This window comes from Procambarus clarkii, chromosome 4, assembly GCF_040958095.1.
Source record: "Procambarus clarkii isolate CNS0578487 chromosome 4, FALCON_Pclarkii_2.0, whole genome shotgun sequence".
In the NCBI taxonomy this organism is placed as follows: Eukaryota; Metazoa; Arthropoda; class Malacostraca; order Decapoda; family Cambaridae; genus Procambarus; species Procambarus clarkii.
The window spans coordinates 39,243,310-39,269,429 of NC_091153.1; the positions used below are offsets into that span (position 1 = coordinate 39,243,310).

Sequence of the window (26,120 nt, forward strand, 5' to 3'; positions counted from 1 at the left end):
GAAGGGAATTGGTCAGGGAGGAAGGGAGCTCATCAGGGAGGAAGGGAGCTGATCAAGGAGGAAGGTAGTTGGTCAGGGAGGGTGGGAGTTGGTCAGGGAGGAAGAGAGTTGGTCAGGGAGGAAAGGAGTTGGTCAGGGAGGAAGGGAGTTGGTCAGGGAGGAAGGGAGTTGGTCAGGGAGGAAGGGAGTTGGTCATGGAGGAAAGGAGTTGGTCAGGGAGGAAGGGAGTTGGTCAGGGAGGAAGGGAGTTGGTCAGGGAGGGTGGGAGTTGGTCAGGGAGGGAGTTGGTCAGGGAGGGAGGGAGTTGGTCAGGGAGGGAGTTGTTCAGGGAGGAAGGGAGGTGATCAGAGAGGAAGGGAGTTGGTAAGGGAGGGAGGGAGTTGGTCAGGAAGGGAGGGAATTGGTCAGGGAGGGAGGGAATTGGTCAGGGAGGGAAGGAGTTGGTCAGGGAGGGAGGGAGTTGGTCAGGAAGGGAGGAAATTGGACAGGAAGGGAGGGAATTGGTCAGGGAGGGAGGGAATTGGTCAGGGAGGGAATTGGTCAGGGAGGGTGGGAGTTGGTCAGGGAGGGAGGGAGTTGGTCAGGGAGGGAGGGAGTTGGTCAGGGAGGGAGTTGTTCAGGGAGGAAGGGAGGTGATCAGGGAGGAAGGGAGTTGGAAAGGGAGGGAGGGAGTTGGTCAGGAAGGGAGGGAGTTGGTCAGGAAGGGAGGGAATTGGTCAGGGAGGGAGGGAATTGGTCAGGGAGGGAAGGAGTTGGTCAGGGAGGGAGGGAGTTGGTCAGGAAGGGAGGGAGCTCATCAGGGAGGAAGGGAGCTGATCAAGGAGGAAAGGAGTTGGTCAGGAAGGGAGTTGGTCAGGGAGGAAGGGAGTTGGTCAGGGAGTGATAGTTGGTCAGGGAGGGAGGGAGGGAGTTGGTCAGGGAGGGAGTTGGTCAGGGAGGGAGGAAGGGAGTTGGTCAAGGAGGGAGGAAGGGAGTTGGTCAGGGAGTGATAGTTGGTCAGGGAGGGAGGGAGGGAGTTGGTCAGGGAGGGAGGAAGGGAGTTGGTAAGGAGGGAGGGAATTGGTCAGGGAGGAAGAGAGTTGGTCAGGGAGGAAAGGAGTTGGTCAGGGAGGGAGCTGATCAGGGAGGAAGGTAGTTGGTCAGGGAGGGTGGGAGCTGGTCAGGGAGGGAGGGAGTTGGTCAGGGAGGGAGTTGTTTATGAAGAAGGGGAGTTGGTCAGGGAGGAAGAGAGTTGGTCAGGGAGGGAGTTGTTTATGAAGAAGGGGAGTTGGTCAGGGAGGGAGGGAGTTGGTAAGGGAGGGAGGAAGTTGGTCAGGGAGGAAGAGAGTTGGTCAGGTAGGAAAGGAGTTGGTCAGGAAGGAAGGGAGTTGGTCAGGGAGGGTGGGAGCTGGTCAGGGAGGGAGGGAGGGAATTGGTCAGGGAGGGAGTTGTTTATGAAGAAGGGGAGTTGGTCAGGGAGGGAGGGAGTTGGTCAGGGAGGGAGTTAATTAGTTGGTCAGGGAGGAAGAGAGTTGGTCAGGGAGGGAGGGAGTTGGTCAGGGAGGGAGGGAGTTGGTCAGGGAGGGAGGGAGTTGGTCAGGGAGGGAGGGAGTTGGTCAGGGAGGGAGGGAGTTGGTCAGGGAGGGAGGGAGTTGGTCAGGGAGGGAGGGAGTTGGTCAGGGAGGTAGGGAGTTGGTCAGGGAGGGAGGGAATTGGTCAGGGAGGAAGGGAGCTGATCAGGGAGGAAAGGAGCTGATCAGGGAGGAAGGGAGTTGGTAAGGGAGGGAGGGAGTTGGTCAGGAAGGAAGGGAGTTGGTCAGGAAGGGAGGGAATTGGTCAGGGAGGGAGGGAATTGGTCAGGGAGGGAAGGAGTTGGTCAGGGAGGGAGGGAGTTGGTCAGGAAGGGAGGGAATTGGTCAGGAAGGAAGGGAATTGGTCAGGGAGGGAGGGAATTGGTCAGGGAGGGAGGGAATTGGTCAGGGAGGGAGGGAATTGGTCAGGGAGGGTGGGAGTTGGTCAGGGAGGGAGGGAGTTGGTCAGGGAGGAAGTTGTTCAGGAAGGAGGGGAGTTGGTCAGGGAAGGAGGGGAGTTGGTCAGGGAAGGAGGGGAGTTGGTCAGGGAGGGAGGGAGTTGGTCAGGGAGGGAGTTGGTCAAGGAGGAAGAGAGTTGGTCAGGAAGGAAGAGAGTTGGTCAGGGAGGAAAGGAGTTGGTCAGGGAGGAAGGGAGCTGATCAGGGAGGAAGGGAGTTGGTCAGGGAGGGTGGAAGCTGGTCAGGGAGGGAGGGAGTTGGTCAGGGAGGGAGGGAGTTGGTCAGGGAGGGAGGGAGTTGGTCAGGGAGGGAGGGAGTTGGTCAGGGAGGGAGGGAGTTGGTCAGGGAGGGAGGGAGTTGGTCAGGGAGGGAGGGAGTTGGTCAGGGAGGGAGGGAGTTGGTCAGCGAGGGAGTTGTTTAGGAAGAAGGGGAGTTGGTCAGGGAGAAAGGGAGTTGGTCAGGGAGGGAGGGAGCTGGTCAGGGAGGGAGGGAGTTGGTCAGGGAGGGAGGGAGTTGGTCAGGGAGGGAGTTGGTCAGGGAGGAAGAGAGTTGGTCAGGGAGGAAAGGAGTTGGTCAGGGAGGAAGGGAGCTGATCAGGGAGGAAGGTAGTTGGTCAGGGAGGGTGCGAGTTGGTCAGGGAGGGAGGGAGTTGGTCAGGGAGGGAGAGAGTTGGTCAGGGAGGAAAGGAGTTGGTCAGGGAGGAAGGGAGCTGATCAGGGAGGAAGGTAGTTGGTCAGGGAGGGTGGGAGCTGGTCAGGGAGGGAGGGAGTTGGTCAGGGAGGGAGTTGGTCAGGGAGGGAGGGAATTGGTCAGGGAGGAAGAGAGTTGGTCAGGGAGGGAGTTGTTTATGAAGAAGGGGAGTTGGTCAGGGAGGGAGGGAGTTGGTCAGGGAGGGAGGGAGTTGGTCAGGGAGGAAGAGAGTTGGTCAGGTAGGAAAGGAGTTGGTCAGGAAGGAAGGGAGTTGGTCAGGGAGGGTGGGAGCTGGTCAGGGAGGGAGGGAGTTGGTCAGGGAGGGAGTTGTTTATGAAGAAGGGGAGTTGGTCAGGGAGGGAGGGAGTTGGTCAGGGAGGGAGGGAGTTGGTCAGGGAGGAAGAGAGTTGGTCAGGTAGGAAAGGAGTTGGTCAGGAAGGAAGGGAGTTGGTCAGGGAGGTAGTTGCTCAGGAAGGAGAGGAGTTGGTCAGGGAGGAAGGGAGTTGGTCAGGGAGGAAGGGAGTTGGTCAGGGAGGAAGCGAGTTGGTCAGGGAGGATAGGAGTTGGTCAGGGAGGATAGGAGTTGGTCAGGGAGGATAGGAGTTGGTCAGGGAGGAAGGGAGTTGGTCAGGGAGGAAGGGAGTTGGTCAGGGAGGAAGGGAGTTGGTCAGGGAGGAAGGGAGTTGGTCAGGGAGGAAGGGAGTTGGTCATGGAGGAAAGGAGTTGGTCAGGGAGGAAGGGAGTTGGTCAGGGAGGAAGGGAGTTGGTCAGGGAGGGTGGGAGTTGGTCAGGAAGGGAGTTGGTCAGGGAGGGAGGGAGTTGGTCAGGGAGGGAGGGAGTTGGTCAGGGAGGGAGTTGTTCAGGGAGGAAGGGAGGTGATCAGAGAGGAAGGGAGTTGGTAAGGGAGGGAGGGAGTTGGTCAGGAAGGGAGGGAATTGGTCAGGGAGGGAGGGAATTGGTCAGGGAGGGAAGGAGTTGGTCAGGGAGGGAGGGAGTTGGTCAGGAAGGGAGGGAATTGGACAGGAAGGGAGGGAATTGGTCAGGGAGGGAGGGAATTGGTCAGGGAGGGAATTGGTCAGGGAGGGTGGGAGTTGGTCAGGGAGGGAGGGAGTTGGTCAGGGAGGGAAGGAGTTGGTCAGGGAGGAAGTTGTTCAGGAAGGAGGGGAGTTGGTCAGGGAGGGAGGGAGTTGGTCAGGGAGGGAGTTGGTCAAGGAGGAAGAGAGTTGGTCAGGAAGGAAGAGAGTTGGTCAGGGAGGAAAGGAGTTGGTCAGGGAGGAAGGGAGCTGATCAGGGAGGAAGGGAATTGGTCAGGGAGGAAGGGAGCTCATCAGGGAGGAAGGGAGCTGATCAAGGAGGAAGGTAGTTGGTCAGGGAGGGTGGGAGTTGGTCAGGGAGGAAGAGAGTTGGTCAGGGAGGAAAGGAGTTGGTCAGGGAGGAAGGGAGTTGGTCAGGGAGGAAGGGAGTTGGTCAGGGAGGAAGGGAGTTGGTCATGGAGGAAAGGAGTTGGTCAGGGAGGAAGGGAGTTGGTCAGGGAGGAAGGGAGTTGGTCAGGGAGGGTGGGAGTTGGTCAGGGAGGGAGTTGGTCAGGGAGGGAGGGAGTTGGTCAGGGAGGGAGGGAGTTGGTCAGGGAGGGAGTTGTTCAGGGAGGAAGGGAGGTGATCAGAGAGGAAGGGAGTTGGTAAGGGAGGGAGGGAGTTGGTCAGGAAGGGAGGGAATTGGTCAGGGAGGGAGGGAATTGGTCAGGGAGGGAAGGAGTTGGTCAGGGAGGGAGGGAGTTGGTCAGGAAGGGAGGAAATTGGACAGGAAGGGAGGGAATTGGTCAGGGAGGGAGGGAATTGGTCAGGGAGGGAATTGGTCAGGGAGGGTGGGAGTTGGTCAGGGAGGGAGGGAGTTGGTCAGGGAGGGAGGGAGTTGGTCAGGGAGGAAGTTGTTCAGGAAGGAGGGGAGTTGGTCAGGGAGGGAGGGAGTTGGTCAGGGAGGGAGTTGGTCAAGGAGGAAGAGAGTTGGTCAGGAAGGAAGAGAGTTGGTCAGGGAGGAAAGGAGTTGGTCAGGGAGGAAGGGAGCTGATCAGGGAGGAAGGGAATTGGTCAGGGAGGAAGGGAGCTGATCAAGGAGGAAGGTAGTTGGTCAGGGAGGGTGGGAGTTGGTCAGGGAGGAAGAGAGTTTGTCAGGGAGGAAAGGAGTTGGTCAGGGAGGGTGGGAGTTGGTCAGGGAGGGTGGGAGTAGGTCAGGGAGGGTGGGAGTTGGTCAGGGAGGGTGGGAGTTGGTCAGGGAGGGTGGGAGTTGGTCAGGGAGGAAGGGAGTTGGTCAGGGAGTGATAGTTGGTCAGGGAGGGAGGGAGGGAGTTGGTCAGGGAGGGAGGAAGGGAGTTGGTCAGGGAGGGAGGAAGGGAGTTGGTCAGGGAGTGATAGTTGGTCAGGGAGGGAGGGAGGGAGTTGGTCAGGGAGGGAGGAAGGGAGTTGGTCAGGGAGGGAGGGAGTTGGTCAGGGAGGAAGAGAGTTGGTCAGGGAGGAAAGGAGTTGGTCAGGGAGGAAGGGAGCTGATCAGGGAGGAAGGTAGTTGGTCAGGGAGGGTGGGAGCTGGTCAGGGAGGGAGGGAGTTGGTCAGGGAGGGAGTTGTTTATGAAGAAGGGGAGTTGGTCAGGGAGGAAGAGAGTTGGTCAGGGAGGGAGTTGTTTATGAAGAAGGGGAGTTGGTCAGGGAGGGAGGGAGTTGGTAAGGGAGGGAGTTAGTTGGTCAGGGAGGAAGAGAGTTGGTCAGGTAGGAAAGGAGTTGGTCAGGAAGGAAGGGAGTTGGTCAGGGAGGGTGGGAGCTGGTCAGGGAGGGAGGGAGGGAGTTGGTCAGGGAGGGAGTTGTTTATGAAGAAGGGGAGATGGTCAGGGAGGGAGGGAGTTGGTCAGGGAGGGAGTTAGTTGGTCAGGGAGGAAGAGAGTTGGTCAGGGAGGGAGGGAGTTGGTCAGGGAGGGAGGGAGTTGGTCAGGGAGGGAGGGAGTTGGTCAGGGAGGGAGGGAGTTGGTCAGGGAGGGAGGGAGTTGGTCAGGGAGGGAGGGAGTTGGTCAGGGAGGGAGGGAGTTGGTCAGGGAGGGAGGGAATTGGTCAGGGAGGAAGGGAGCTGATCAGGGAGGAAAGGAGCTGATCAGAGAGGAAAGGAGTTGGTCAGGGAGGGAGGGAGTTGATCAGGGAGGGAGGGAGTTGGTCAAGGAGGGAGGGAATTGGTCAGGGAGGGAGGGAATTGGTCAGGGAGGAAGGGAGCTCATCAGGGAGGAAGGGAGCTGATCAAGGAGGAAAGGAGTTGGTCAGGAAGGGAGTTGGTCAGGGAGGAAGGGAGTTGGTCAGGGAGTGATAGTTGGTCAGGGAGGGAGGGAGGGAGTTGGTCAGGGAGGGAGGAAGGGAGTTGGTCAGGGAGGGAGGAAGGGAGTTGGTCAGGGAGGGAGAGAGTTGGTCAGGGAGGGAGGAAGGGAGTTGGTCAGGGAGGGAGGAAGGGACTTGGTCAGGGAGGGAGGAAAGGAGTTGGTCAGGGAGGGAGGGAGCTGATCAGGGAGGAGGGGAGTTGGTCAGGGAGGAAGGGAGCTGATCAGGGAGGAAGGGAGTTGGTCAGGGAGGGTGGGAGTTGGTCAGGGAGGGAGGGAGTTGGTCAGGGAGAGAGGGAGTTGGTCAGGGAGGGAGGGAGTTGGTCAGGAAGGAAAGGAGTTGGTCAGGGAGGAAGGGAGTTGGTCAGGGAGGGTAGGAGTTGGTCAGGGAGGGAGTTGGTCAGGGAGGGAGGGAGTTGGTCAGGGAGGGAGTTGGTCAGGGAGGGAGTTGTTCAGGGAGGAAGGGAGGTGATCAGGGAGGAAGGGAGTTGGAAAGGGAGGGAGGGAGTTGGTCAGGAAGGGAGGGAGTTGGTCAGGAAGGGAGGGAATTGGTCAGGGAGGGAGGGAATTGGTCAGGGAGGGAAGGAGTTGGTCAGGGAGGGAGGGAGTTGGTCAGGAAGGGAGGGAGCTCATCAGGGAGGAAGGGAGCTGATCAAGGAGGAAAGGAGTTGGTCAGGAAGGGAGTTGGTCAGGGAGGAAGGGAGTTGGTCAGGGAGTGATAGTTGGTCAGGGAGGGAGGGAGGGAGTTGGTCAGGGAGGGAGTTGGTCAGGGAGGGAGGAAGGGAGTTGGTCAAGGAGGGAGGAAGGGAGTTGGTCAGGGAGTGATAGTTGGTCAGGGAGGGAGGGAGGGAGTTGGTCAGGGAGGGAGGAAGGGAGTTGGTAAGGAGGGAGGGAATTGGTCAGGGAGGAAGAGAGTTGGTCAGGGAGGAAAGGAGTTGGTCAGGGAGGGAGCTGATCAGGGAGGAAGGTAGTTGGTCAGGGAGGGTGGGAGCTGGTCAGGGAGGGAGGGAGTTGGTCAGGGAGGGAGTTGTTTATGAAGAAGGGGAGTTGGTCAGGGAGGAAGAGAGTTGGTCAGGGAGGGAGGAAGGGAGTTGGTCAGGGAGGGAGGAAGGGAGTTGGTCAGGGAGTGATAGTTGGTCAGGGAGGGAGGGAGGGAGTTGGTCAGGGAGGGAGGAAGGGAGTTGGTCAGGGAGGGAGGGAGTTGGTCAGGGAGGAAGAGAGTTGGTGAGGGAGGAAAGGAGTTGGTCAGGGAGGAAGGGAGCTGATCAGGGAGGAAGGTAGTTGGTCAGGGAGGGTGGGAGCTGGTCAGGGAGGGAGGGAGTTGGTCAGGGAGGGAGTTGTTTATGAAGAAGGGGAGTTGGTCAGGGAGGAAGAGAGTTGGTCAGGGAGGGAGTTGTTTATGAAGAAGGGGAGTTGGTCAGGGAGGGAGGGAGTTGGTAAGGGAGGGAGTTAGTTGGTCAGGGAGGAAGAGAGTTGGTCAGGTAGGAAAGGAGTTGGTCAGGAAGGAAGGGAGTTGGTCAGGGAGGGTGGGAGCTGGTCAGGGAGGGAGGGAGGGAGTTGGTCAGGGAGGGAGTTGTTTATGAAGAAGGGGAGATGGTCAGGGAGGGAGGGAGTTGGTCAGGGAGGGAGTTAGTTGGTCAGGGAGGAAGAGAGTTGGTCAGGGAGGGAGGGAGTTGGTCAGGGAGGGAGGGAGTTGGTCAGGGAGGGAGGGAGTTGGTCAGGGAGGGAGGGAGTTGGTCAGGGAGGGAGGGAGTTGGTCAGGGAGGGAGGGAGTTGGTCAGGGAGGGAGGGAGTTGGTCAGGGAGGGAGGGAATTGGTCAGGGAGGAAGGGAGCTGATCAGGGAGGAAAGGAGCTGATCAGAGAGGAAAGGAGTTGGTCAGGGAGGGAGGGAGTTGATCAGGGAGGGAGGGAGTTGGTCAAGGAGGGAGGGAATTGGTCAGGGAGGGAGGGAATTGGTCAGGGAGGAAGAGAGCTCATCAGGGAGGAAGGGAGCTGATCAAGGAGGAAAGGAGTTGGTCAGGAAGGGAGTTGGTCAGGGAGGAAGGGAGTTGGTCAGGGAGTGATAGTTGGTCAGGGAGGGAGGGAGGGAGTTGGTCAGGGAGGGAGGAAGGGAGTTGGTCAGGGAGGGAGGAAGGGAGTTGGTCAGGGAGGGAGAGAGTTGGTCAGGGAGGGAGGAAGGGAGTTGGTCAGGGAGGGAGGAAGGGACTTGGTCAGGGAGGGAGGAAAGGAGTTGGTCAGGGAGGGAGGGAGCTGATCAGGGAGGAGGGGAGTTGGTCAGGGAGGAAGGGAGCTGATCAGGGAGGAAGGGAGTTGGTCAGGGAGGGTGGGAGTTGGTCAGGGAGGGAGGGAGTTGGTCAGGGAGAGAGGGAGTTGGTCAGGGAGGGAGGGAGTTGGTCAGGAAGGAAAGGAGTTGGTCAGGGAGGAAGGGAGTTGGTCAGGGAGGGTAGGAGTTGGTCAGGGAGGGAGTTGGTCAGGGAGGGAGGGAGTTGGTCAGGGAGGGAGTTGGTCAGGGAGGGAGTTGTTCAGGGAGGAAGGGAGGTGATCAGGGAGGAAGGGAGTTGGAAAGGGAGGGAGGGAGTTGGTCAGGAAGGGAGGGAGTTGGTCAGGAAGGGAGGGAATTGGTCAGGGAGGGAGGGAATTGGTCAGGGAGGGAAGGAGTTGGTCAGGGAGGGAGGGAGTTGGTCAGGAAGGGAGGGAGCTCATCAGGGAGGAAGGGAGCTGATCAAGGAGGAAAGGAGTTGGTCAGGAAGGGAGTTGGTCAGGGAGGAAGGGAGTTGGTCAGGGAGTGATAGTTGGTCAGGGAGGGAGGGAGGGAGTTGGTCAGGGAGGGAGTTGGTCAGGGAGGGAGGAAGGGAGTTGGTCAAGGAGGGAGGAAGGGAGTTGGTCAGGGAGTGATAGTTGGTCAGGGAGGGAGGGAGGGAGTTGGTCAGGGAGGGAGGAAGGGAGTTGGTAAGGAGGGAGGGAATTGGTCAGGGAGGAAGAGAGTTGGTCAGGGAGGAAAGGAGTTGGTCAGGGAGGGAGCTGATCAGGGAGGAAGGTAGTTGGTCAGGGAGGGTGGGAGCTGGTCAGGGAGGGAGGGAGTTGGTCAGGGAGGGAGTTGTTTATGAAGAAGGGGAGTTGGTCAGGGAGGAAGAGAGTTGGTCAGGGAGGGAGTTGTTTATGAAGAAGGGGAGTTGGTCAGGGAGGGAGGGAGTTGGTAAGGGAGGGAGGGAGTTGGTCAGGGAGGAAGAGAGTTGGTCAGGTAGGAAAGGAGTTGGTCAGGAAGGAAGGGAGTTGGTCAGGGAGGGTGGGAGCTGGTCAGGGAGGGAGGGAGGGAGTTGGTCAGGGAGGGAGTTGTTTATGAAGAAGGGGAGTTGGTCAGGGAGGGAGGGAGTTGGTCAGGGAGGGAGTTAATTAGTTGGTCAGGGAGGAAGAGAGTTGGTCAGGGAGGGAGGGAGTTGGTCAGGGAGGGAGGGAGTTGGTCAGGGAGGGAGGGAGTTGGTCAGGGAGGGAGGGAGTTGGTCAGGGAGGGAGGGAGTTGGTCAGGGAGGGAGGGAGTTGGTCAGGGAGGGAGGGAGTTGGTCAGGGAGGGAGGGAGTTGGTCAGGGAGGGAGGGAATTGGTCAGGGAGGAAGGGAGCTGATCAGGGAGGAAAGGAGCTGATCAGGGAGGAAAGGAGTTGGTCAGGGAGGGAGGGAGTTGATCAGGGAGGGAGGGAGTTGGTCAGGGAGGGAGGGAATGGGTCAGGGAGGGAGGGAATTGGTCAGGGAGGAAGGGAGCTCATCAGGGAAGAAGGGAGCTGATCAAGGAGGAAAGGAGTTGGTCAGGGAGTTGGTCAGGGAGGAAGGGAGTTGGTCAGGGAGTGATAGTTGGTCAGGGAGGGAGGGAGGGAGTTGGTCAGGGAGGGAGGAAGGGAGTTGGTCAGGGAGGGAGGAAGGGAGTTGGTCAGGGAGGGAGAGAGTTGGTCAGGGAGGGAGGAAGGGAGTTGGTCAGGGAGGGAGGAAGGGAGTTGGTCAGGGAGGGAGGAAGGGAGTTGGTCAGGGAGGGAGGAAAGGAGTTGGTCAGGGAGGGAGGGAGCTGATCAGGGAGGAGGGGAGTTGGTCAGGGAGGAAGGGAGCTGATCAGGGAGGAAGGGAGTTGGTCAGGGAGGGTGGGAGTTGGTCAGGGAGGGTGGGAGTTGGTCAGGAAGGGTGGGAGTTGGTCAGGGAGGGTGGGAGTTGGTCAGGGAGGGTGGGAGTTGGTCAGGGAGGGAGGGAGTTGGTCAGGGAGGGTGGGAGTTGGTCAGGGAGGGTGGGAGTTGGTCAGGGAGGGTGGGAGTTGGTCAGGGAGGGTGGGAGTTGGTCAGGGAGGGTGGGAGTTGGTCAGGGAGGGAGGGAGTTGGTCAGGGAGAGAGGGAGTTGGTCAGGGAGGGAGGGAGTTGGTCAGGAAGGAAAGGAGTTGGTCAGGGAGGAAGGGAGTTGGTCAGGGAGGGTGGGAGTTGGTCAGGGAGGGTGGGAGTTGGTCAGGGAGGGTGGGAGTTGGTCAGGGAGGGAGTTGGTCAGGGAGGGAGGGAGTTGGTCAGGGAGGGTGGGAGTTGGTCAGGGAGGGAGGGAGTTGGTCAGGGAGAGAGGGAGTTGGTCAGGGAGGGAGGGAGTTGGTCAGGAAGGAAAGGAGTTGGTCAGGGAGGAAGGGAGTTGGTCAGGGAGGGTGGGAGTTGGTCAGGGAGGGTGGGAGTTGGTCAGGGAGGGTGGGAGTTGGTCAGGGAGGGAGTTGGTCAGGGAGGGAGGGAGTTGGTCAGGGAGGGAGTTGTTCAGGGAGGAAGGGAGGTGATCAGGGAGGAAGGGAGTTGGTAAGGGAGGGAGGGAGTTGGTAAGGGAGGGAGGGAGTTGGTCAGGAAGGGAGGGAATTGGTCAGGGAGGGAGGGAATTGGTCAGGGAGGGAGGGAATTGGTCAGGGAGGGAGGGAATTGGTCAGGGAGGGAAGGAGTTGGTCAGGGAGGGAGGGAGTTGGTCAGGGAGGGAATTGGTCAGGAAGGGAGGGAATTGGTCAGGGAGGGAGGGAATTGGTCAGGGAGGGTGGGAGTTGGTCAGGGAGGGAGGGAGTTGGTCAGGGAGGAAGTTGTTCAGGAAGGAGGGGAGTTGGTCAGGGAGGGAGGGAGTTGGTCAGGGAGGGAGGGAGTTGGTCAGGGAGGAAGAGAGTTGGTCAGGTAGGAAAGGAGTTGGTCAGGAAGGAAGGGAGTTGGTCAGGGAGGGTGGGAGCTGGTCAGGGAGGGAGGGAGTTGGTCAGGGAGGGAGTTGTTTATGAAGAAGGGGAGTTGGTCAGGGAGGGAGGGAGTTGGTCAGGGAGGGAGGGAGTTGGTCAGGGAGGAAGAGAGTTGGTCAGGTAGGAAAGGAGTTGGTCAGGAAGGAAGGGAGTTGGTCAGGGAGGTAGTTGCTCAGGAAGCAGAGGAGTTGGTCAGGGAGGAAGGGAGTTGATCAGGGAGGAAGGGAGTTGGTCAGGGAGGAAGGGAGTTGGTCAGGGAGGAAGGGAGTTGGTCAGGGAGGAAGCGAGTTGGTCAGGGAGGATAGGAGTTGGTCAGGGAGGATAGGAGTTGGTCAGGGAGGAAGGGAGTTGGTCAGGGAGGAAGGGAGTTGGTCAGGGAGGAAGGGAGTTGGTCAGTGAGGAAGGGAGTTGGTCAGGGAGGAAGGGAGTTGGTCATGGAGGAAAGGAGTTGGTCAGGGAGGAAGGGAGTTGGTCAGGGAGGAAGGGAGTTGGTCAGGGAGGAAGGGAGTTGGTCAGGGAGGAAGGGATTTGGTCAGGGAGGAAGGGATTTGGTCAGGGAGGAAGGGAGTTGGTCAGGGAGGAAGGGAGTTGGTCAGGGAGGAAGGGAGTTGGTCAGGGAGGGAGGGAGTTGGTCAGGGAGGGAGTTGTTTATGAAGAAGGGGAGTTGGTCAGGAAGGGAGGGAGTTGGTCAGGGAGGGAGGGAGTTGGTCAGGGAGGAAGAGAGTTGGTCAGGGAGGGAGTTGTTTATGAAGAAGGGGAGTTGGTCAGGGAGGGAGGGAGTTGGTCAGGGAGGGAGGGAGTTGGTCAGGGAGGAAGAGAGTTGGTCAGGTAGGAAAGGAGTTGGTCAGGAAGGAAGGGAGTTGGTCAGGGAGGGTGGGAGCTGGTCAGGGAGGGAGGGAGTTGGTCAGGGAGGGAGTTGTTTATGAAGAAGGGGAGTTGGTCAGGGAGGGAGGGAGTTGGTCAGGGAGGGAGGGAGTTGGTCAGGGAGGAAGAGAGTTGGTCAGGTAGGAAAGGAGTTGGTCAGGAAGGAAGGGAGTTGGTCAGGGAGGTAGTTGCTCAGGAAGGAGAGGAGTTGGTCAGGGAGGAAGGGAGTTGGTCAGGGAGGAAGGGAGTTGGTCAGGGAGGAAGCGAGTGTGTCAGGGAGGATAGGAGTTGGTCAGGGAGGATAGGAGTTGGTCAGGGAGGATAGGAGTTGGTCAGGGAGGAAGGGAGTTGGTCAGGGAGGAAGGGAGTTGGTCAGGGAGGAAGGGAGTTGGTCAGGGAGGAAGGGAGTTGGTCATGGAGGAAAGGAGTTGGTCAGGGAGGAAGGGAGTTGGTCAGGGAGGAAGGGAGTTGGTCAGGGAGGAAGGGAGTTGGTCAGGGAGGAAGGGATTTGGTCAGGGAGGAAGGGATTTGGTCAGGGAGGAAGGGAGTTGGTCAGGGAGGAAGGGAGTTGGTCAGGGAGGAAGGGAGTTGGTCAGGGAGGGAGGGAGTTGGTCAGGGAGAAAGAGAGCTGATCAGGGAGGAAGGGAGTTGGTAAGGGAGGGAGGGAGTTGGTCAGGGTGGAAGGGAGTTGGTCAGGGTGGAAGGGAGTTGGTCAGGGAGGAGGGGAGTTGGTCAGGGAGGAAGAGAGTTGGTCAGGGAGGAAAGGAGTTGGTCAGGGAGGAAGGGAGTTGGTCAGGGAGGAAGGGAGTTGGTCAGGGAGGAGGGGAGTTGGTCAGGGAGGAAGAGAGTTGGTCAGGGAGGAAAGGAGTTGGTCAGGGAGGAAGGGAGTTGGTCAGGGAGGAGGGGAGTTGGTCAGGGAGGAGGGGAGTTGGTCAGGGAGGAAGGGAGTTGGTCAGGGAGGAAGGGAGTTGGTTAGGGAGGAAGGGAGTTGGTCAGGGAGGAAGGGAGAACTGTTGAGTGTGTATGTGACTCACTTTAGCCTAACGAAGCAAGGTGGAATTGGAGGTGTTGCAAGAATTATATTGTTTTCTTATCGCTGTGGAGAGCTAGTTACGAATATTAATTAAATAACACACTATAATAGTTGAACAGTACAGTACAGTATTTGGTTTGCTATTTATTCATTTAAATATTTACAATAAAATAAAATGGGATTTAACAGTACTTAAGGTGCATAATATTAAAGTCATTGTACAGCGTGTCAACACCCGTGTGTCGACAAGTGTGGAGGGGGGATGGGAAGGCTGGCGAGATGGGAGGGGCAGCCCGTCCTCCAAAAATGGGGAGGTAAATGTACACAGCCCTATAAGAGCAAATATGTACTATGTATGACAGTCAAGAATTGTACTTATTTACACTTAGTATTAAATCGTACTGTCAAATATATTGTGAATATTTGAGTTTACCTAAAAAGCTGAATAGAAAACCACAACCTCACCTAACCATCTTATTTTGTGAAGATAAGCATTTTATTGCATCCTAATTACAACTACTACTTGACCTATAGCTATACTGATATTAGTTTTATAAAACAAAACAAAACTAAAATATTTCAATAAATTGTAAAGTAACTCAGGATATTTTCAAATTTTGTATATAATCTCTATTGTTTAATAAAAGTGAAAAAGAAATTCCTAATATTTAAAACTTGTGTATAGCAACTGAACTTTAAAATTTCATCTTAAAATTTAAGTGTCCTAACAGAAAACGAGGAGAATTAAATCGGCGGAGGGGGATGGGTAAATGTAACAGCCCCGTAAGTGCAATTATGTATTATGTATAACAGTCAGGAAATGTACTTATTACACTTAGCATTAAAACGTACTGTCAATTCAGAGGATGGGTTGGGGAGGGGAGGGGGTGACCAGGCAGGAGATCACAGACATGTCATCTGTCTCTGTCCAGTCTCGCCCACCCACCCACTTGTTCATCCAACTGCCCGCACACCCACCTGCCTGCATGCGCACCCACCCACCTGCCAACCCACCCACCTGCTTACCTACCTACCTGCTCTCGCACCCACCTGTTCACCCACCTTCCTGCTCATCTACCCACCTGTTTACCCACCTGCCTGCTCGCCCACCCACCCACCTGCCTCCTAGAACCTGTTCACCCACCAAGCCCATCTACCTGCCATCCACCTATCCAAAACCCACCTGCCTGAACCCACCTGTCCCTGCCTGCCCATCTACCAGCTAGGCAGCTAACCACCCACCAAGCCCCCACACACTAATTAGTGTGTGTCAATTCAAGTCACAAGTGTGGTATAAAAATTGTTGGAAATGGTCCCTTTTGGACAAAGAGGTGAAAAAGTACTGTTATCCGGAAAACGTGATTATCTGGCTGGGGGTCCTTCCCATATAGTCTGGATAATCAAGTGGAGACAGTATCAAGTGAAAGATGCTTGAACGTTTTTTTAATACACTGCGTTTTTAATGGATTGGTAACTTCTGTAACATAAAAAATGTGCCGTATTAAGAGAACGGGTTGGTCATACCAGTACACAAGCTCTAGAGAGAGGGAAAAAGAAAGGAGCCCACCTGAAGTCATTGTCAAGGATTAAGTAGACAAGTAAGAATGATTGTGTGATATTACATGTACAATTTAGCTTCACCATGAGAACCAACCTTGTATATCCTGCCTCATATAGGAACTGAGGTACTTGTGTTGTTTTGCCACTACCTGTTGCTCCCACAATGACTGTGACAGCATTTTCATTTATTGCCTCCATTATTGTCTGTTCTTCTGCTAGAATTGGAAGTTTAAGTCTTGCTGCTTCGATGACAGCAGTGCGGTTTAAGTTCATGAACACAGCTGGCTTTGCTGGCTTCTTAGGTGGATCAATAGCTTTTGTCTCATTTTGTTGTACCTCTGATGGCTTTCTACAGCTCAGGTTAACTTCTGATTCCTGATTAGTGTCTTTTTCTTGTTGCTGCATGTCCTTTACTTCTACATTTGGATCACTCTTTTCTAGTTCCTCTTCTTCCTCGTCTTCACTTTCATCACTACTGCTAGATATTTCCTATAAGATTAATTTGATTAAGATGTATATCAATAGACAATGCTTTACATAGTAGTAATGCTTTCATAAAGGTTTATCAATCAAATGATTTATGTTATGATTCTGGGTTACTTGACTAACCATGGTACAGAAATAGCAAATAATTAAATGCTGAAGAGAAATGGTTTATACAATTAGATATGAGAGCTTTAACAACACATTTGAAATATACAGTATTCTGATAATCATTGGCATACAATACTAAAACCTTGCCTCTTCCTAGTACTATACATGTTGTTTATCTCAGTCTACACTGGTACCATGGAGGTTGTTTGGCTCATAGTCTACATTGGTATAAAGCAGGTAGCTTGGCTCACAGCCTAATAGTGGTACCATGTAAGCTGTTTTGCACACAGTCTACACTGGTAGTATATACAGTTAATTAGCATGAGTAATAATTCTAAATCCAAACAAGCATCTTTGTTGTATAATAATAGCAAAATTTACTATGCCTACCGCTGAATCTACTTTGCACAAAATCTCTGGACCAAGGGGTAGGCTCCCTAAATTGGAAATATGCAAATGTTACCCCCACTTTCAAAAAACCAGTGTTGAAAGTAATGAAATGCCATTTTCTGGGGTAAGACCTGGAAGCTCCCCGAAGCTATACCGGGCTGATGTGTATATATCAGACTGTGACAATTGATGGAATTCTAAGATTACCAGGGACCACGAGCCAGAACCTGGCCCCGCTCAGAGGCACGAGGAGCAATGGCCTACAGACGTTGGAAGCAGTCTATAGGCCATTGTTGGAATAGGAAATTGGAAGCAGTCTATATTTGACATCAACCAGGCCAGACACCCAGTAAAGTAATAATCCCAAAGCAAACTACAGCTGGTTAAAAATTGCAAAACGAAAACCGAACGAGCATGCAGAACTCCCCAATCAGAAAATAAGCAAACAAGCATGACGTCACCACAGCCGCTGTGCATCTGTCTGCGCAGCTCCCTAGCACTAGACACTAGAGCACTAGACCTTCCATGACAGCTACCCAACCCCGGTTCTGAGGCTGGACATCAAAAACGTGTAAAACCGCCAACTGGAGGGAGGGAAGGATGCTGGGGAGCTCCAGGTCTCACTGCTAGCCACACAGCCACAAACTCCTGCACCGTGCTGTGAACACAATGGAAGGACGGAGCCCAAAGTCCCTGGCCAGCGTGGTGAGCACTGGTCACAAAACCTCAGCAGAGAGACGAGCCATCCGTGAACACATCGAGTGAGGGAAGGGGAAGGGGAAGGTGCCATAATACCAAACCCCGATAAACCCAAAGAGAAAACTGGAGACGCAGCAACGGAGACAAGGACCCCTGGAGGCCGAACCCAACAATCGTGTGAGCGGCAAAAGGGGCTGCCCCGAAGATAGCAAAACAGCTTTTGAAGTCAAACCCTGCCCAGCGGAAAAACCAGCAAGGTAAAATGCAGTCTCTTGCACAGCTGCTCAAGCAACTGCCTCAGTGACCTGAGTCCCCCCTCAAAAACAGCAGACGATGGGACTGCAGCTGAAGCAAGGCTGCAGGATAGAGAGAAACGGACACAGTCTACAGCAACAACCTCCAGAAGGAGAGTCGAGCAATGCGGGAAATGTTACTGAAGCCAGAAACGCAGGCAACAAGGACCCCACACTTGGGACCAAAGGAAGCAAAGACATGCTACATGGAGCAGGACCACAACATACCCCACAATAAACTAAAATGAAAGACAAACACCAAATGGGTAATGAGCCCTGTACACCGCAACAAATGCTCCAGAGGCAAAGGTAGTTGCACAGGAGAGGCTGCTGTCAAGCAAGTGCTAGGGTCTGAAAGAATCTCACCAAAGCCCCTATGAAAGGAAGGGTGTTAGCCAGCCAGGATTTGAATGGCATAACAACAACCGTTTTCTCTAATTGTTTCTTGATTGGCATGAGATGCCAATCAAGAAATAACTAGAGAGAACAGAGCAAACTGAGACAAAAGACAATGGGCTAAAAGACAGTGGCAAAAGAAGCACCAGGAAATCTCATACTGTTGCCGTGAGGATGCAAGTATGATACCTATAAATCAGGCACCTGAACACTATACAAATGTTGACAAGTGACGCATCAGAAACTCCAGATGCATAGAACAAAGTTTGAACCAGCGAAGTACACAGTTGGGCCAATCCTTGGGAACAGGCGGAGTCGTGGAAAAATTATCGGATTTGGACACCGGGCTAAAAGCACCGGACACCAAGGCTGGGTCAGTCACCAATAATGATCATGTCTAGTATCTTGTCTTGAGGTTATCTTGAGGTGGGTAGGTTAAGTTATCTTGAGATGATTTCGGGGCTTTTAGTGTTCCCGCGGCCCGGTCCTCGACCAGGCCTCCACCCCCCAGGAAGCAGTCCGTGACAGCTGACTAACACCCAGGTACCTATTTTACTGCTAGGTAACAGGGCATTGGGTGAAAGAAACTGCCCATTGTTTCTCGCCGGCGCCTGGGATCGAACCCAGGATCACAAGTCCAGTGTGCTGTCCGCTCGGCCGACCGGCTCCCCAGTACACAGAGATTGAACAACTGGGCAAGCACGACACAGACTGAGCTATTGGGTATTTATCTAGCCACTGAGTACCTTAAGCTCAATGGTGGTGGAGTGATATTCTGTGACTCAAAAAGTGATCTGCAGTCCTTAAATAACCCATCACAATTTATGTCTGAAGTAGCTTGTAATATTAAGTGGAATGAAATGTGTGCCAATGATAACCACTATTGTATAAAATTTGTGTGGATCCCATCCCATGTTGGAATTGGAAAACATGACTATAGATCGAGTGGCCAATGAGGCTTACAGGAAAGAAAACACTGATTATGACTTTGGACTATCTAATGCAATTATTAGAAACATACAAATTGAAGAAATTAATTCACAGTTAGAAGAACTAACAAATGCCCAGAGACCTAAAAGTTGCAGTATTAAACGCTATGACAACTTTTGTAATAATTGGTATTTGTATGGTCAGCACAGTAACCGAACCAGGCAATGTAATGATTAGTCACTGTGCTAATTCGCCTTCTTGAGGTTATGTTGAGGTTATCTTGAGATGATTTCGGGGCTTAGCATCCCTGTGGCCTGTTCCTCAACCAGGCCTCCTTTTTGTTACACACCCCCAGGAAGCAGCCCATAGCAGCTGTCTAACTCCCAGGTACCTATTTACTGTTAGATGAACAGGAATATCAGGGTGAAAGAAACTCTGCCCATTTGTTTCCACCTCCAACAGGGATCAAACCCAGAACCTCAGGACTATGAGGTTGGCTATAGGCACGTCTGGCAGCTTAGTGAGGCTGAGCCACTACCAGAATATTCAGATTACAATCTCTGTGACAAATCTTTATTGCATTCACTAGAACACTATATTGTTGAATGTGAAATCATAAAAGATTTTAAACCTCCTGTCCTTCTGTACCACCAACTGTGTAACTATTTCATTGAATCTGATGTACTGGATGACATCTAACAATTTATACAAAATGTGCTTGTCCATTTTAAAGAATAAAGAACAATATTATTTATATAATGTTTAAGCTGCATCTCTTATGAACCCATCCCTGCCCTTGTGTAGCAGTGCACAATATTAAGTTGATTTTACATATTCATACATTAAAACATTGATTGTAACCACGATATAATCATGCTTCAGCCTACAGTTTAGACCTATTGTCTTGTGTATGACCCTCTGTCCTTTGTGACAGTGAATACCAGCATTACCCTCACTTTAATAAGACTTAATTGAAATCCTCAGATTAGGCAAAATTGTAATTAAATTTTGTTACTAAAGATGTTAATACTGTAATAAGTCACCATTGAGTCAAAGGTTCCCCCTCCCCAAGTACAACTCCAGAATGAATCACACATGGAGCTACAATGGATTTAGGGAAAACAGGTAAATACACCTCAACTTAAACCATTCATGTTGAAAGGCATCTGCGGCAAGTGCTTTGTGATCTGGAAAAGGAGCCACCTAGGAAGAAAGGCACCAGTTTCATGCTGTCGTGAAGAGATCTACCTTGGGGAGACCAAACACATCACAGAACAAATGGAAGGACTCATCATTGAGGGTACACTCAATGGAGATAAGCCGAAAGTGAGACAACCCATCCACAGAGAACACATCCCGGATGTTTAGGTGAATCAAACTCCTTGAAGCCAAAAACGAAGCTACCAAAGCATCGAGCTGAACAGAGGAAAGGTCCGAAGTAACCCCTCATGGTTCAGGCAATGAACCACCAGGAAGCAGTTGGAATGAAGCTGGATCATTGAGGCTGGAGGAAGCCAAATCCTCCTCAGGGCATGCAATTTGCATACTGTGCTGCGAGCCTGAAGGAACAGACCAAACCAACGACCCTGGGCATCTTAGTGATAGCTGGTCACAGACACATTCTTTCCAACCCGGAGAGAATGTGTCTGAAAACACATCAAGCGATGTGTTTTCAAACTTATCAAACTAGTACCTGGAGAGGGTTTTGGGAGTTCTTCAACTCCCCGAGCCCAGCCTGGGGCCAGGCTCAACTTGTGATAACTTGCTCCAACAGACTGCTGCTGGTACAACAGGTACAATGCCTTTGCCTGGAGCAAAGCCCTGTCCAGGGTAAATAAAAAAAAAATGCAGGCAAAGTTCAGGCTCTTGCACAACTGCTTGACTAGTGTGCGAGTCACCCGGAGTCAATCCAACACCAGGCGATGACAAAACTGCAGGCAAAGCAGAGCCATTGGATGCAGGGAGAGAGATACTGACCAAGAGTTCCAAACAAGGCCCAGCCAAGCCTGAACCTGGGACAGCACCACCTGGGACTTCCTCTAGTCCACCAGGAACCCAAACCCGACGAGCTAGAGAAGAACCAGATCCCTGATCAGTAGACATGTGGACCGACTAGGGGCCCACATCAATCAGTAATTGACATAGGCCAACACTCAAACTCCTAACAAATGAAGCTGGGCCACAATAACCCACAACTGCCTAGTTAATATGCAGAAAGCCAGTTTCAATCTGAAGGGGAAAAGCCCGAAGAGGTAAGCTTGATGCCCCACAACAAAACGTAACCATTCTGAATCCTGGATGAATAGTGACATGCCAATATGCATCCTTGAGGTCCAAGAACACCATCAAAGCTCCAGCCTGTAGCAGGCAAACATGGATGAAAGTAATCATGAAGCCATTCAGGCCCAAAAGACTGAGGATGAATCAAAAGTCCACCGAATTCCACTTTTGGACGAGGAACAACCAGGACACCTACCAAAGGGATAAGGTTGGCTCGACCATGCCCAAGACCAAGCAATCTGCAATGACGAGATACATTGCTGGGGAGGACTCTTGACCCAACCCCAAATACAGGCGAGTGACTGACCCACCCCACCAAAGACCATAGGAAACTATCCAAAGTCCCCATATATCGAGGGACCAATAGCTGGAAAAACGACCTAGACGCCCCCCCCACATCAGCGTCAAAGGGGCAAACCACAAAATGGCCGGCATGAGCCCCTTGTGGAACCAGACCTCGACGACAGCAACATCAAACCATGACAGCAACGACAAGAGGAAGAAGCCTTTTCAGGAACTGCAATGGCCAGGAAACCTCAACACAAGCAAACCCTAGCTTGTAAAGTGGCAGCTGCATGGAAAGTCCACTTTCAGAGGACTCTGGGTCATAAACATCAACCCAATCGGCAGCATAGTAGCAGTAGAAAGAATGAATATTGTTAAGTAGCAAAGATGATGAACACCCATCAAACTTGCAAACAGGGAGGTCAGGCTTGACAGAATGCTACATAAGGACCATAACAGGCAGCCATAGGGAATTCCCAGGGCCTAAAGGAATCAGGGCCAAGCAGATACCCCAGACAATGGGGCCACTTACCGGAAAAACAGACACCGAGTGCTTTAACCATCAGGCCATGAATACCATAATACGCTGTGTAAACCATGAGCACAAACCCTAGGTGCCCTAACACCGCCAAAGAACACCCCCTACCAATGATCCAAACAGAGGAATCCACAATTCCTGAACAGCCAAAGACAAGGCTCCCCACCCTGGCAGAAGGCTTCTCAGGGGGTGAACTCCCAAACACACCTGAGATGGGAAACTCTGGCATTGCAAGGGAAGCATTAGCAGGCACACAGATAGGAGAACCTTGAGTGCATGCAGCCCGAAATGCCAAATGAGCCAAGCCCACTAAACAAGCCGGAACCAGACACATACACAAATCCTACAATAAAATAGGAAACAATAAACAAAGCAAATGCCCCTCACCTCAACAAGACAACCAATTCCAAGGATGGCTGGCAAGGATGGTCTTAAAGCTTCAGGACTTGCCTGCAAGTCATGGCAGCATGCTTCCTGTGACAGGAAGCACAAGCAGGTGTGAAGACACCAGCATCAGGACCAGAACTGACCTGTGGAGCTGACTGGGAGCTGGTGCCAGACCACCTAGTGGTGGTACTGTAATCAGTATTAATGAGTTTTGAGCTCGTTTCAATCAATCTCTTGGCCCATGTGATTCATTTGCAAAGTTCTTTGGCAGTTTTTGAGGTTTCATTTTCTGTGAAACTTCCAGTTGTCTGTAAACCTGCACTGACTGTCCAGATGCTCTTCTGATGAGGTGGCAGATTGTCACATGCTCCCTGCACCTCTTATGAGGGGAAAGGGGGGTCAGGTTCTGGTTTTGGTTCTTAGTAGGCGAAACAGAGCTTTTGCATCTGATGAGACATTTTAGAATGAAGCCATCTCAGAAAGATAGCTTCAGGGAGCCACCGGGGGGCTCCCTCCAGAAATTCCTAACTTTCCTTTTAATTGAGGTAGAATCTTCTTTTTTGGAATCTTGTTTTTTTTTTTGTTTTCAATGCACTGTTTATCTTGCTGATTGTCTATTTTTTCTCATTCATCTTTCTGGTGGCCTTTTCTTGGTTTATGAGCTCTCATATCCCCCTGCTTTTTGCACCTCTATAGAGGGAGATCAGGTTTTGATCTCTCGTATCCAGTAGGTTTACAGTGACTCAAAAGGGCCTAGCATATCTTATTTTGCATTTGCCTTGCATTAATTTCAGAGCTTAGTGTCCCCACAGCCTGGTCCTTGACCAGGGCTCCTTGTTACTGGACAAGTCAACCAAGCTGATTCTTCATGAATCTCAGCCTAGTTATCAGGTATGCTTTGGAGGCGTTTTATCAATTTATCTTTGGAATACTGCGAGGGGTCAGCCAGTTATGCCCTGCATGTGTAATGGAAGCATATTGAACAGTCTCGGGCCTCTGACGTTGATAGAGTTCTCTTTCAGAGTACCTATTGCACCGCCACTTTTTAACGGGGGTATTCTGCACATCCTACCATGCCTTCTGGTCTCATGTGGTTATTTCTGTGTGAAGGTTTGGCACCAGCCCCTCTAGAACTTTCCACATGTAAATTATCATGCATCTCTTCTGCCTGCGCTCAAGAGAACACAGATTTAGGCATTTTAGTCGGTCACAATACAGTAGTTTATATGTTTATTGAGTGGATTCTAGCAGTAAAGTATATCTGCTAGAATCTCTCCAGGTCAACAATTTTTCCAGCTTTGAAAGGGGCTGTCCTTGTGCAACAGTAATCCACTCTAGAGAGCACTAGCATCTTGAAAAGTATCATCACTGGTATAGCATCTCTAGTTTGAAAGGCTCTTGTTATCCAACCTGTCATTTTTCTTGCAGTTGTGATGGCTTGAACACATTACTATTGTGTTCTTTAAAGGTAAGGTTTTCCAACATGAGTACACCCAAAAGCTTTACATTGCTTTTCGTTCTATATTATAATTTGACTGCTTTTTGCATGTGGTTTCTGTTTTTATATTTTCATGTTTTCCGTAGTGCAGGAGCTGGAACATCATTAAATACCATATTTTCTGTAGCCATCGAAAGACCTGATTTACATCTGTCTGGAGATTTGCTGTGTCCTCTATGTTGTCATGGGTTGCCTGGTCATGGCATGGGTTCAAGTGGGTGGAGTTATCCACATAGCAACAAGGAGCCAATTTCAGAACCATAAGAAAAACCTGATTTAGTAATTTACTACTTAGACTTTCTATTATACATTTTTTAATTTTACATCTCATCCTTCAACAATTCTCTCCAGGTAACTGATTTACCTTCACTGAGTATTTGCTCTGCTTCACCAAGAATCCACCAAAACAACTGTCATAGAATTAAGATTATATATGTTTTTAGAAACAGCTGGTTTTACCTTAAGGTGGATAGATAGCACATCAATTACTATCACATTACCACACACTGTTTTTTAAGGTGCACAAAACAAAGATCAAAACCTTACCCCAAGTCTGACAACATTTGGATCACCACATTTTTCTTGCTCATCCTCTTCCTCGTCCTCCTCCTTCTGAGGTTTCTTTCGCTTCAGTCCCTTGACACAGCTCACCACCTTTCCCTCTTCCTCATCTCTGTCATTGCTCGGTAAACTCGTATAATCTTCCGCTAAAAACTTTTTCCTTCCAAGCGTCTGGGTCACCTGAAGTTGTGTCAACTTAACCAGATCCTTGGGATCAGCCTGGACCTCCTGTAGTGCTGCAATGAGACTGGCACGCTGCCAAAGCAAGAAAAATGTTTAATCATATTAATTTACTAATGATTACATGTATCCCTTCATACCATATAGTCAAAACTATATCACAGAGTAGAAATTACAAGTATAAATGCCATGGAATATAGCGGTTTAGAAAGTATTGGTACGTAACACACACATTTTCCTTTTTCTTCTTTTGGTCCACAATTTTCTCCAGCTGCTTTCGTTTTTTCTTTGACAGAAGTTTAACTGGAGCTGCATTCTTGTCTCGTAACTTTTTTGTGGCACGTTTTTTTGATGGAAGAACCAGTGCATTACTGGCATCATACTTGCTTGAAGATTCGAGTTCAACCTTAATCTGAAGAGACAATACTGATGATAATATTAGGAACATACAACGAACACACAGTATATACCATAATGGTGTATAGAAGAGAAAAATTAACTTGTTTATTATATGATAATGAATAATATCCTTATGTTTTGCAGCATCATATAATGAACAAGTTAATTTATTAAACACGCGCGCACACACACAAACTGCTGACATGGATGAAAAGTGCTTTGACAAAATGAGAGCGGTAATCCGACACAGTGTACTGTATTTGACTGGAGAAGTGTTAAGAGCAGAGTACCACAAGGGTGAGTTCTTGCCCCAGTAATATTCACTGTTTACATAAATGACCTTTCAATCATAAATGATTGAAAGAAAGGCATACGCCATCACTGTGGCACACACACACTACATAACACCAAGCGTTATATGACAAAGAGTGCTGGGAAGACGGGACACCACGAGCGTAGCTCTCATCCTGTAACTACACTTAGGTAATTACACTTAGGTAATTACACACACACGACAGCAGGCTCCTCCTGGTACACATAACCATGAAATGGTAGCAGGATTTTTTCAAGGGTCAAGGGAAATGCCATTATACCCACAGAGAGCCATTATACTCATATTTGCATCATACACATAAAACCCAGAAATAACTGTTTAACACTTTCGCCCGGGCATGACGCAGCATTGCGTCATCCGTTTACTGGCGGTAATTCCGGGGATGACGCAGCATTGCGTCATCCACTTTAAATAAATCGCCAAAAATCAGGTTTTTATCCGATTTTTTGGGGACTGGTTTTAAAATGCGCGCCGATGTCTTCCCATTTTCTTTGTTGAGCCTCGTGGCCCTCAGGCGGCTTGGCACATGCCGTGGGCCCATTGTTTTCGCTCCACTGTTGTGACCAATGTCGCCTCCCCTCGCATCTCAAACGTGTGAACATTTTGGATATTTTCCGTGGCTATATTTCGTACTGCGGCTTTAGAAACTATCTACGCTAACTCCACGATGGATAGTGATCATGAACAAGGCCCTTCCAGGAAGAAAATTGCGAAAGAAAGGCTTGAAAAGGGCGGGAATTGGGAGTGTAGCTGGAAGGCGGCTGAGCACTCACTCGCGGCTAACTCGTGGCCCGTCTTCAACTCGTCGGCGGTTGGAGCGTGACCAGGTTTTTTATTTTATATGCTAATGTTCCTCTAGAGAATTCTATTGCGAACCCATTGAGACCAAAATGAAAGACCTAGGATAAAAATTGAGGTGACCAGAGTGAAAATAGTGAAAACATTTTATCGTGTTTGCGCGCTCCTGGGTAACTCGTTCGCACTTTCTCTGTTTGCTGCGGGTAATTAGCCGGGCTCTTGGAGTTTATATGCATTTAGTGCTGTAGAGAATTCTATTGCGAACACAATGATACCAAATTTAATCTCGTAGGACGAGAATTAAGGTGACAAAGTTGAAGAGAGTATACACTTTTCAGAATTTACGCGCACTCCCGTGACACCCTGGGTCCCATATCGCACAGTTGAGGGGTGGCGAGCGGGGTGCGCCAAAGTGTTAACTCGTATGATGATAACATTCCCCTGGTAACACTTGTGACAAAAACACATTCACCTAGTACACACAACCATGAAATGATAGCAGGATTCTTCATGGGGTCAAGATAAACTTCATTACATCTCAAAAAGCTATTATATCCATGATAACCAAACTACACATCAGAAGAGGGAGAAACAACGGTGTTCTGAACCGTCCTGGACCATTATCAAGTTATTATAGAATTTCGGTCCGTCCTGGATCATTATCAAGACAGACGATAATGATCCAGGACAGACCAAAAAGTCATCATTTCTCCATCTCTGATGTGTGGTTTGGTCATTACATCTTCAGCCACGTTATTGTGATTCATCGCCTGCCTATTATATCCATACTGTATTTGCATTATATATGTAAAACCCAGATAATAACTGTCTGGG

The 26,120-nt window shown here is 51.4% G+C and overlaps 1 protein-coding gene across 1 annotated transcript in view; it reads right to left on the minus strand.

The window, feature by feature from the left end:
* Nucleotides 1–26,120, minus strand: part of kz (putative ATP-dependent RNA helicase kurz) — a 222,505-nt gene that overhangs the window by 166,948 nt on the left and 29,437 nt on the right. Inside the window, exons 2-4 of the mRNA XM_045732921.2 lie at nt 23,988–24,167; nt 23,561–23,830; nt 14,819–15,213 (exon numbers count right to left, since the gene is read on the minus strand). Coding sequence (XP_045588877.2) covers nt 14,819–15,213; nt 23,561–23,830; nt 23,988–24,167 — 845 coding nt within the window. The remainder of the gene's footprint in view (nt 1–14,818; nt 15,214–23,560; nt 23,831–23,987; nt 24,168–26,120) is intronic.